The sequence below is a fragment of the Calidris pugnax genome, unplaced genomic scaffold (assembly GCF_001431845.1).
Source record: "Calidris pugnax isolate Ruff unplaced genomic scaffold, ASM143184v1 scaffold252, whole genome shotgun sequence".
NCBI classification, from domain to species: Eukaryota; Metazoa; Chordata; class Aves; order Charadriiformes; family Scolopacidae; genus Calidris; species Calidris pugnax.
The window spans coordinates 1,027,986-1,040,070 of NW_015091118.1; the positions used below are offsets into that span (position 1 = coordinate 1,027,986).

Here is a 12,085-nt window from a genome sequence, read left to right on the forward strand (position 1 = left end):
AAAGGACTTAAGTCACAGCAGCACTCAGCCTAACTATCCTTGATGTCTAGGTATCCACCATGGATCTCACAAGCTCATGGCATTTTCCTGCATAACATGTGGAGAGACTTAATTGTTGAATAATCGGACCCACAACAGCTCATGTACTAGGTCAGATCATGGGCCATCAAAGATAATCAACAGGAAACTCAAAAGGGAGATGTGTGTGTTGTGTATTAAAACAATTGCTCCCAACATGTAGGTACCCACCTGCACAGCTGCAGAAGGGGTGGCAGGATTTTAGTTATCTAAATCACTTCAGCGGTGAAAATGTTGATGTCTGCGTATCCTCAGACACCAAAGTGGATTAGGCAGGATTTTGTAGATCCTTGTTTTGATCTTGGCCGACTAAACTTGAAGTTTCAGTTGAAGTGGACTACTGTTAGGGTTTGGGGGTTTAGGTGTTTCTTTAATTGGGTTGGCCATTTACCTTGCTTTGATTTCTCAGTATGTGAACTAAGGAGAAGATTCAAGGTGTTTGAAGATTTCTCCCAAAGGTCTATACAGGTCTTTCAACATAGAAAGGCAAACAATTGCATTGATATTCGAAGGTTAGAATATGTGAGTCTCAGATATAGCACTTGGCAAGCTGTCAGAATGAGGTTGGAGGAAAAACAACGTCTCCCTGTCCATATATTCAGGCTAATGAGTCCTGTATGAAGCAGACAAACCTCAGTTGTTCAAACTAGTGTCGGTATTTGATAAATACCCTCAGTTTTGTCCTTGGTTGGGCTTGGGGGCAATTCAGACTGCAGCCCCTCAAGCTGACTCCTCTCTCTCCTGACTGCCCAGAGAGTTAAGTAGAGCCAACTTAAGAAAACAAACCCCTGGGAAAGTATCAACTTGCTTGGGAGGGCACTGCCGGGGCTGGCAGCCCACACAGAGTCAATACCAGGCCCTGAAAATGGCCTTTCTGTCCCTGCAGCTGGGCCATTACCTGTGGCAACAATCTCCTCTCCCACTCCCAACAGCTCTAGCTCCACACCTCCAGGGCTAGTGAGTGGTATTTGTACCCTTGGGATGGCTACACACACATCTGCCAACGCTGCCCTGAGCCTCGAGACAGCTCTGAAGCAGAGGATGAGCAAACACCTCCCTCCATCTCATCTGCCCCGTTTCTTGCAGCATTTCCAGAGCCGCAGACCAGCACACACCGTTATATCATCTACGCTGACCCCAGCAATAATATAGGTGACGGTTTGCTCGCCCATTTGCCCTTTTAGTCTAATGCATGACTTTATCGGTTTCTTAAGCTACCAGAGTAAGTTAGATCATTAGTGAGTCAGGCAACGAGTAGGACCTTTGCAGATAGATTTTGGTAAGTAAAATTTGGCAAATTTCGCTAATGATGCACTCCAGCAGCAATACGTTTTCTGTTCTCCCTTTCTTTAAAGGGCATGAAATTAGTGAATCAGCTTTAACTGTATTTTGTATCGGCATGTCACAACCTTAGCGTCCTTTTAATTGTGTAAGAGACTTGAAAGTGTGTTATTTAGATTCAGTGCTGAATTTGAAGGAAACATGATTTTTTTTTCTGGACTTTAGCACTGACACTCACTCACACCTAGCAAATGAAAAGCTATTAGGAAACAGCTCCTCTGGAATGACCCCATATATAAAGAAGTGTTAAGAAAAAAGAACTTTTTCCCAGTGGGTATGACTACTGTAGCAGTTCTGATGGCAGATATGGAGCATCACTCTCTCTTTTTCTGCTCACGTTTCAAATGCAGCTGTCACTGTAGTATCTAGGCATCAGAAAGAGAACTAGGAGGACTGAGATTAAAGAAGCTGATCTGAGCTGGGTTAAATCCTACCTGCATTGATGGATTTGCAATTTTTTGTCCAGGAATTTGTCCAGAGAAAGAGAGAAGTGCACATTCCAATTTCAGTATTTTTTGATACTGTGGGAAAATACAGGCCCATAAATTTTGTTATTTTCAATTTATCTATGTATTTTAACCTAAAAGAAAAACATCTCAAGAACATGAAGTAACAGAACTATCATTAGTACATCAGTAGTTATTTATATCAAGCAGGGAGAAGTGGCTTGAACCCTGAACTTCCACCACACGCTTATTAGACAATTTCTAACATGTGTTGTGGTTTCAAAATGCCTTCCAGAAAAAGAGAGATTATTAAATTCAGAATAAATTTGCAGTCGGTTAAAATCAGTTGAAGTACAAGTGCGCTCTGAACTCAGAGCACAAGCTGTAATATCATCATCTGACCAAGCTGTAGTCATCCGAGTATCTCATGAGCTGGTGTTCAAGTTGCAAATAGCTGGATGCTGTGCTGGAGAGAGTCAGATTTTCAATCCTCTCTTCTCACTCTCCAGATCGGTGTCTAAATCTGGGAGTTACTCCCACACCTCACATACAGACTCTGCCTGGGATATGGTTGCTTATTAAAGGGAAAGCTGCCGTTACAGCTGCTCTAGTGTAAATCATTCATATCTTTGGCCTCATCCAGATGTAAAACATCAAAGAAGCTGAATTACACTCTGTGTTTGCTGTCTTCTTCAGTGTATCCACCGCACATGAAAGAGACCTATTAACAACCCATAAAACTGTAGTATTCTGTCTGCATCAGAGGACTGACACTGTATGAAGAGAAAAGCAAGCTTTTTGTTTTTAAGATCACCTTTCCTATTTGCCAAGAAGAAATGTTAAATCTGTTATAATGAAATATAAGTTAAACAAAGCCCCGCTCAGAAGATTATTATTTACTAAACAAATTCTAGAGAGGGGAAATAGAACAAATATGACTCACATAGAGCAAACTTAAATCCTACTCTGGGATAAACTCTTCAAAACTAAACTCCACTTTGAAAAACAATACAGTTTTATAGGAGCCTTAGTTCCGCTGAGGATTTGGGATTTTAAATCACCGAGAAGTTTAAAGATGTACTCTAGCTGAAAGAAACGAACGAGAAACAAGCTAGAGGATAAATCTGAAACACAGTCTGCATGTAGGAGTGTCTCTTCTCATGCGGAATTTCAGCTGCAGTCAGTGAAGTCATAGGTATGTGGGAAGACTGAAGAGTCTTACACCCTGGCAGTGGTTCCCAGCTGACTGGCAAAGCAGCCACTGTCCCTTAACAAACTCAGTAGGTAATGCCAAAGAAACGCAATGGTAAGGGAGTTAAAATGCATCAAGTAAGAAGAGGAAGAAGGAAGAAAACCCAAATGCAAAAGCCCAAATCAAACCACATCGCTAAGCCAGCTTGTAGGTAGCAAGTGTCTATGCAAAATGTGGGATCTTGGAAAGGTCAGATGTTATTATCCAATGAAAAGTTAAAGGGCACTGAATAAAATGAATTAGTTGCTGGTGCAAAGCATCTAGACATTCTGGGAACTAAGCTAGTGTGACCAGCAAATGATCAAAGAAAAATAATGCTGAGATTTATGCTAGGAGAAAAGGAGAATATTGCTATCTTAGAGCATTCTCACATAACTCAAGCAGTAACGAACAGGGAGCAGACCAATAAGTAATAAACACACAAGAGAGATTTATTTGCTTAAACTGAGAGGTGGTGGGATCTGGTGGGATGCACCTCCATCCTTTAAGGGAGGAAACCTCGCGTGCTGGTTTCTCTGTTGCTCCAGACTTGCTGTGGAGAAATGTAGACCCTCCTTTGGAAGCAGGCAGAGAGATAAAACATTGAGGTGCAGGGAACATCTTCTTCTCTTTGCTGGCATCAGTCTGCAACATCTTACTCTTCAAAGTGTCACTGACTCACTGAAATGGATTTTGTACACCCCCTCAAGTTAGTCTGCTAGCTCGCGTTGGTAGATTTCCCAGGTTTAGGTTGAATTATGACTCTCTCTCTTGCTGGAGCACTGCCTGTGAGTTGTCGATTTCAAGGAATTAGAGCTTGTCTCCAAAACTTTAACTTTTCCTCCTGCAAACCAAAACTCAGCCTGGTAGATCACACAATGAGCAAGGGGAACGTGCCCATGGGAGGGACTGTTGACCAGGCTGTACAAGGGATGTGTCCTTTCAGAGAGGAGCTTCTCTGAATGATACACCTCTAGCTGAATCCTTGCCCTGGTGCTGGTCCCGTGTTGCTGGTCAGCAGGTCACATTTTACAAAGGTACTGGCAGAATTAGGGAGGAAAACAAGGTCTGGAAACTGGTTTTGTACCATTCTTATGCAGATTAAATAGGTCTGGAGAGGGATCACCCTCCCTAAGGCCCAGCCATGGCTTCACCTATTAAAAAGAAAGAGAGCCCAGTCCTCAATGGGCTGGGGAAATAAGGTGGCTTATTGCTCATACAACAATTTCAGAGCTGCTTCAGGGATAATTTGGCTTTGATTTATCTCCTTCATTTCGGTGGGATTTTACACTAAATGCTTGACTCATTAGTAACTTCAGTGCATCATCCCACTGCCCCTAACAAGGTATCTTTGGAAGGAGGAATGATTTAGTGGAAAACTGATTTCAACATCCTTTTTGCGAACTGAAAGGTATTTGGTAACACACTTTAAACCTCCTTTCCTTTCTTGAGACTGCAGGAGGGCAGGTCTGGTTATTTACTGACTGTTTTCACACGTTCAGTGCCAAAATGTCCACGTACCACAATAAAGAGGTCATATATTTACCTAAGATACTATATTAATGTGAGGTTCTGTTAGACCTCAATTTTCAGGACATGCCTTACACTCATTAATTTAACATTAATTTGCATTTAGCAGCCCTAATGATTATATAGGTCAAGAAAACTAAAATATCTTTTTTCTCTGTTTTTTTTTATCTCCTTAGAGTACGCTCGGTTTGAGGCAAAAATCCATGACCTGCGCGAGCAGATGATGAATCACAGCATGAGTTCTGGGTCCGGCTCCCTGAGGACTAATCAGAAGAGGTCACTGTATGTCAGGTGAGCAGGGAGAGCTTTCTCCTGAGAATATGTCGCCAGCTGCCTCGTCTGTGCCTGACTCGTGTGTTGTGGGTTTGGCAAGGTGGGACAGAAGTTTGAGGAACTGAATTGAACTGAACTGAGGAATGCATCAGTCTTACAAGCGCAGCATCATTAATGTGAAAATTGGATAAAGCCCTACTGCTTAATCTGATCATTTCAAGCTGTTTTCAAAGAACATTATGCTTTTATGGTGATTTGGTTTTATGAGATGAAGATTTCTTACCAGTTGTCAGCTCTTTCGATATCTGAGATGGATATTGTGGTGCAGTGACGCATTGCGTTTCTGTGTGAGGTCTTGCCCAGACATGGAATGATTATTCTCACAAAGAGTACTTTTCCCCCAAGACCTTGTTCTTACAAAGCAAGGAAAATTATATGCTATTCTTAATGCACGACATTCTGCTGCTATCCCCTTGCGTATGTTTACGCTTCTATCAGTCTACGCTACAAAGAATTTACTGTCTACCTAGCAAGATCAAACATGCAGATGAGATGCTAAACAAGCTGATGTACACAGCTTAGGTGGGGTAGTGAATAACATAGGAACTGCCTAACAATGGGTGAGCCAGGCAGTAGTAGTGTTTATCATTTTACTTTGCCTGTGCAAGTCTATTGCCATAGCCATTGCTGGCTGAAAGACAGGGAGTTGCCCAGTTGCCCCTAGCAAAGCTCTTGCTGTAACTCACCTCTCTGGGACATGGGGGAACTATGGGACTCCATGCCTCATGTTTCAATAATCTTAATAATTATGCTTCTCTAGATTTTTCATTTTCAATTCCCCCCATCCCCCCCATGCTCAGCATATAATTTGAAATTCCTGACAATCATGAAGTAGAGGGAAGCAATTTGTCAGCCTCCAGGCAGTGATAATTATTCATGGGGGAGCTAATTCAGGTGATAACATTGCAGAGATCCAATTAAGGCTAAATTCTACATTTTGTCATTATGCCCTCAGCATGAAGGGATAAGGTAGGAGAGAAGGAAGGAAAAACCTAAATGTTAGCATGGATGGTCTTATTCTAGGGAGCAGCCACCACATGAAGCACTAATTGGTTCTGCTGCCAGAAAGAATAAGGACTGAAAGGCTATGGGTCACAGTAACCAGTGACCTTGCTATTGAGCAAGGTCAGGGTGGAAGTGTCACAGTTTTCAATGCATGTCTAACCCCTTCTGGCCTCTCCGGCTCTGTGTTTACTTCTGGAGACTTTCCACCTGCAGTAGGTTTTTTCCAGACCAAACTCAGAATGAGTTTATTGTCAAGAGCTTTGGTCAGCTCCCTGAATTTGTGTTCTATGAAAAGCTACGGTTATTGGACATGTGGGGACAGATCCAAGCTTACTTTTCTTAGATGCGGTACTGAGGGATATGGTGTAGGGGAGGACTTTGTAGAGTAGGGTAGATGGTTGGACTTGATGATCCCAAGGGTCTCTTCCAACCTAGACGATTCTATCATTCTATGATTCTATGATTCTTGAGGTAAGCCAGGAACCCAAAATATGGTGAAGAACAGTGCAAGAAGTCCAAGCCAGCAACCATTAGTCGATTCAGGTGTAACCACAAAGTGCTAACACAGCGTCCTGAACAACTTGCTGGTTTGAGCTGCAGCAAAGTCCAATTACCCCTTTATCAGCATCGACCTGGTAAGCCCTGCTGAGAAGTGAGGCTTATTAGTTTGCACGCTCTGCCAAGCTAATATATCTGTGCTGCATCTGCTCCAGCCTGGTTCTTCTGTACAGTATCGCTCTGCGTGCACCAATGAGCTTGGGTTTGTGCTATTTCATGAATTCTGGATGTGGTCTGTCTCACTCAGCTGAGATGCCCTGGTGCTTCACTGCAGGAATCTTTGATGTCTTAGCTGCATATCTAAATATCACTTCCCAAACCATAACTGCAAAAACTGTTCTTTTATTCCGAAGTCGTTCCAAAAAATGCCCTAAAACCTCTCAAGCAGAAAACCTCAAAAGCCTCAGTCATTTTTGTTAGCAGAATTTTTTTGCGGTCAAACCCACACAATTGGCTGTGGCCAACCCTGAGAAGTCTGAGAGGCTCTTTCTATCATTATAATGTGTTTGTAGTGCAGCAGCGCCTGCAGCATTGTGCTAGGCACTGTTAGTTCAAATCATATAAGCTAATTACAAAGGTAGCTTATGTCTACGTTAGGCACTAAGGAAAAAATAAATGTGGGTTCAGAAATGTGCTTGTTTTCAGAGACTGCAATTTTCACTTTGTGGATAAACTCTTTACAGCCAGGGATCCAAGTAAAATGTCTGGGATTTAGGTTTGTTGGATTTTTTTTTATTTTTACAACTCAGGGCATTTCTGTTTCAATGGATTATTTCGGTCAGCATGTGCAAGAGAGCTAGAGGCAGATTGCTGTATTTTGCAAATCTGTAGCTGTGATGCCAAGCTTATGATCCAAGTTTGCTGTTTTCCTTTCTTTGGGATGTAGAGATTTTGCTGTCCTTCACTGAATACAAGCATAGATTTTTTTAGCCAGAGACCTTAAGCAAAGTAAATAGCTGTGTTCTAAGCAGTGCAAAGAAATAGAAGTAAGGTCCATATAAGGTAATAATTGAAAATAAGTGTCATTATTTGCTCATAGAAATGCCAACAGAGGAGAGGGTGAGAAAAAGCAAAGCTCTGTAAAAAGATTTACCAGTAGATATGGGGTTCATTGGATGAAGGATTTTCTTCTGTACTTCGCAGTTTGTGATTTCCCCATCCAGCCCCTACTAAAATAGCATAGTATTTTTAATTGGGATATATAAAAGAAGCTATATTAATGAAGTGAGGGAAAATTTAATATGGGGATAATGTGTTGAATATAAGACTAGAAGTAGTTGAACGAAAGCAATTAAAAGTCACATTTAAGCAGTGTATATACCACAGGAAAGACATCAAAAATGACTTTTTCAGAAGAAATTATGTAGCTCTTTGGCATGGTGTTTTATCTGTGCATAATCTGGTGTTTCTGGTTTGCATTTTTTTATTATTATTTCTATATGTCACTTTCTTAAGAATTTCTGATGCCTCCTGGAATACTCCCCAAGAATTTCCTGATTATTTTTTTTTAAAGTATTACTTTTTGTATTACATCTGTTTCAGATGTTATCAGGACATCCATGACACTAAAGGCAAAGTACGATAAATCTTCAGGGGAGGACTGAGCTGTAGGACATGCTGTTAACACTTCTGGGAGCCCCCATCTCTTTGTCACTAAATCTCTCTGTTGAGGAAAAGAAATACAGAAAGAAAAGCAGAAAGTCAGAGAATAGATGTGAAACATAGCAAGCTTTATTAGTTATAATTTATTTTTATAAGGAGGCAAATAAACTCAATTTAAATTCAATAACTGAAATGAGAGGTGGGAAAAAAATTTCTCCTTTGTCTTTTTTAATTCCTTGGAATTCAGCCATCAGCTTATGGTTAATAAGGAAGGTAAACAAACCCATCACTGGTTAAATGTGGTGCTATATACATACACCATGGTTTTTTTAGTGTTTCTTATGCAAATTCATATCTTCCTTTTCATCTTTTTGGCTCAAGGCTTTAAAATCTGCTCTTGTAAGATTTTATATTTGATTGTCTAGAAATAGATACGTACTTTGCTTTGTCCTTCTACGTCCAGATCCGTAGTCAAATTTTTCGGGCAATAAGTGGTCACTATCTATACTCTAGGACATACCAGATCGTGTTATTAACCCTTTTGAAGAGCTAAGCATCAGAGAAGTACAATCCTTTAAAAAATCTACTGAATGTGAGCAGCCATTGAATCTTTAGTATAAACTTGCCAAGGTTTGGAGGAAACTGAGATCTTAAGCATGGTGAAAGGTTTTTCCTGTTGATTTACTAGATTCCTCCTAAGCTTAAAGTACTCGTGCTAGATTTCTGAGGGTAGAAGTAGACACTTCAGTAATTGCTACTAGATGTACAAAGACAAGGTTTTCAGGAATCTGTCATCCAAGAACTGTGTTCTTACAGTCTGTTGTTGATTTAGAGCTGAAAATTAATTAGATAAGCTTAGAATAAACAACCATGACACCTTTTTATCTTTATTCAAACCAGACAGCTTCTGAAATAATGGCTATAATTAAAAATTCCAATTGTCCAAAGCCACAAACAGGTGCTGAGGAGGTGTATCACTCTGCACAAACAACTCAAAAGCTTCACACACGCCCCAGCCCTTTCATTGCTGCTTCTCTGTTTAAAATCTGTTCAACGCCATCGGTGACCAAACATCATTCCACCTAATTACAGCTACTTGTTGCCCTGTATAAAGGAGTTGAATGGAGCTGAAATGCAACTATTCCAACTTCAGCACTACTTTCAAAAGTATCAGCACAATTCAAATTGTACAGTTGGCTGTAATGGTGGGTGTGGAAATCAGAGCTGGGACAGGGCTGGATCCAGCCGTAACTTCAGAAGAAGTGGTTCTGCAGCTGCCCCTCCACTGACTGTCCAGAGGACAACACTACAGTGGGACATGTAACCCAGGGCAGAGCCTCTTCCCAATAAGATGAGGAAGTTTATGATCAATCTTTTTTTTCCAACCCATGCTGCACTAATTATAAAGACTGTACACAGTGCAAACTGGTGCCTCTTAGTCCACTACATCTTTATCTTATCTTCTTCTAGCTGGAATTAGCGCTAAGCATTTCATATTGATGGGTATGTGCTGTACAAACACAAAGCATTATGTGTTGAAAATTAGTGTGTTCTGGTTCATTTTTATTGAGCCGTGAGGAACAGAATCTGAAGATTTGCCATAGCAACTTAGCAGCAGCTGAAAGGAAGTCAAGGTTGAGGTACTTTGTGTTGTTTACTCTGATTTCCAGCACAATAAATTCTCTGTTAGGCATTAGACACCTTTAAACACATTTCCTGAACTTCTTGGAAATCAGCATGATGCCATCTCGCTTAGAGAGACTTTGATTTTCAACAGATCATAGAAATTATCACTTGAGACCTTTGCTGAGCTACCGTGGAAGTTTGTCTGTGGCAGTTTGTAAAGATTGAATCTGGCAACCAGGGCTGGTTTTATGTAATGTCTGTCGGTCACCCAACATCTGTAGGTCAGTGAGCATCAGGGCAAGGCTCCATGGGCAAAAATCCCCTGGGGAAACTGCACAGCAAGTTGCGATGCAGTCTGCAATCCACATGAGAAATGCAATTCTCAGAGATATCCTGGTAGCAAAACCTGAACTTGTAATAACATCAGACTGAGTGATGGAAAGCCCTATTAGGTAGATCTGAAAGGAGAAATGTGATAAAGATATAATTTCATCACAGCTTTTCAGAGGGAGGTGCTGAGAGAAGCAGAGAGAGAGGTATGAAATGGTCATACCTAAATACTCATTGTAAGGAGAGATAATATATATGCGTGTGTATCTATACAAAAACAAAATCCAAATAGGTATATGTTAGTGTTAAATATATGTTATATCCAGTGCATATACATTGCAAACGTCTTCACTTAAGCTAGTTGCCTAGTATCTCTCTTGAGTCGGTGGAGTGCACTTGGCACTTTTAGAGTACAATTCATCTCTTCCAGAAGTAGACATCTAAAATTGCTCAGGCGAATCATGCCCTAAAAATGTCTATTTCTCACAGTTGAGTGGAAGGAGCCTCAGGTGATTAGCTGAGATGTAAACATCTATATTAGAGATACTTAAAGTAGTGTGACCTGAATCCCACCCACACTGAATGTCTTTCTCTCTGTCACACACACAGAGTGTGCATATACATATCTTGAAGAAGCCGCAACATCGGGCTCTCTGGCAGTTGTCTGTAGATGCTTCTGCTCTGTGTTTCAGTAAGACAGCACAAAGTAGCTTTGATACAGATAGTCCTGTTTAAATAGGCTGGTTTGTTCCCCATATTCTTATTCCCCAGGATTCATTCAAAATTCATTTGCCACTTTTGTTAGCACTATTGAGGACACACAAATGTTCGGTGCATGGTCATCAAGCTGGATGAGTTTACAATTCCAGCTATGGCATCACACTGTACATTTCTTCCAGGCTTCAGAGCACTGTAGGTCAATCTAGATTTCTGGAGAGTAAATGTGAGGTTTTTTGGCACCCAGGCATTATTGTTTGGTTTTGATGGGGAAATAGCTAGAGCTTACATAGCTGTGCCTGTACTTTAATGGCATGATAGAAACTATTAGAACTCTCTTTACTGAACAGTAAGTGGAGGAAAGTGGAATTTTAGTACAGTTTTTTTCACTTACCTTGGATTATTCCTAGGCAATTGAACGGTCCAAATTACAGCACAGAATGGAAACATGCATTCAGAAAATCTGAGCTAAATGGCATAATACAGAAAGCTGGGGTTTATGATAGCATTTAGCAGACATGTTTGGAAATGGTCAGATAGGTACGCACATAACCTACACTTGTGAAATGGGCTGTTGCACTTGAAATGCCATTTCAGACTGGAAAATTGAAACCTGCTTGTGACGTTACTCATTTCACATGTCCTAGTTAAGTGTGAGTTTCTGAATACTCAATTACTACTTTTTAGCTGTTCTTTCTCTGAATATAGAGTCTTCTCCATGTCCTGCTGGCATCAGTATTCTCAGTGACTTCAGTGAGAGCTGCCCAGATTCAGAACCAAGGAAATAGTGCAAATCCTTATTTTTCAAAATAAGGGTTTGAAACCCTCTCAAAAGAGGGTGACTCTGTGTGCTTGAGAGACTTTTTCCCCAGGTGGGCATTCAGAAGCTGAACACTATAATTGAATAACTATTCACTAAGATCTTTATTAATTATCAGAGACACTGAGGAACAGAGAAGGATTAGGGATATGCTGGAATACAAGAATCACCTAATACAATGGGCAATAAATCCAGTAGTTGTTATTTATTACTTTGAAACTCATGTTTAGAGCAAAAGCATCTGGCTCACAGAACCTGTGATTATCTGTAAAATTAAGAAGGAAAATGACACCAACTCTTGTCTTTGGCAATGCAAATATAATGTTTTCTTATGAAACTCAGATTGTTTATGTGCTTTGAGGAACATTTTTTTGGCATTTACAAAATTAACATTTTCCTCATCCTGCTGCTAAGTACAGCCTAAATGTGAAATTAAAAAAAATCAGCTAAAAATCAAAGAACAAGGAA

General features: G+C 40.5%; 1 protein-coding gene across 28 annotated transcripts in view; it reads left to right on the top strand.

Moving 5' to 3' along the window:
- DLG2 (discs, large homolog 2 (Drosophila)) overlaps window positions 1-12,085 on the top strand; it is a 1,063,278-nt gene that overhangs the window by 957,663 nt on the left and 93,530 nt on the right. For all 28 annotated transcript variants that reach the window (XM_014958284.1, XM_014958304.1, XM_014958277.1 and 25 more), the window contains one exon: window positions 4,803-4,917. In XM_014958284.1, coding sequence (XP_014813770.1) covers window positions 4,803-4,917 — 115 coding nt within the window. The remainder of the gene's footprint in view (window positions 1-4,802; window positions 4,918-12,085) is intronic.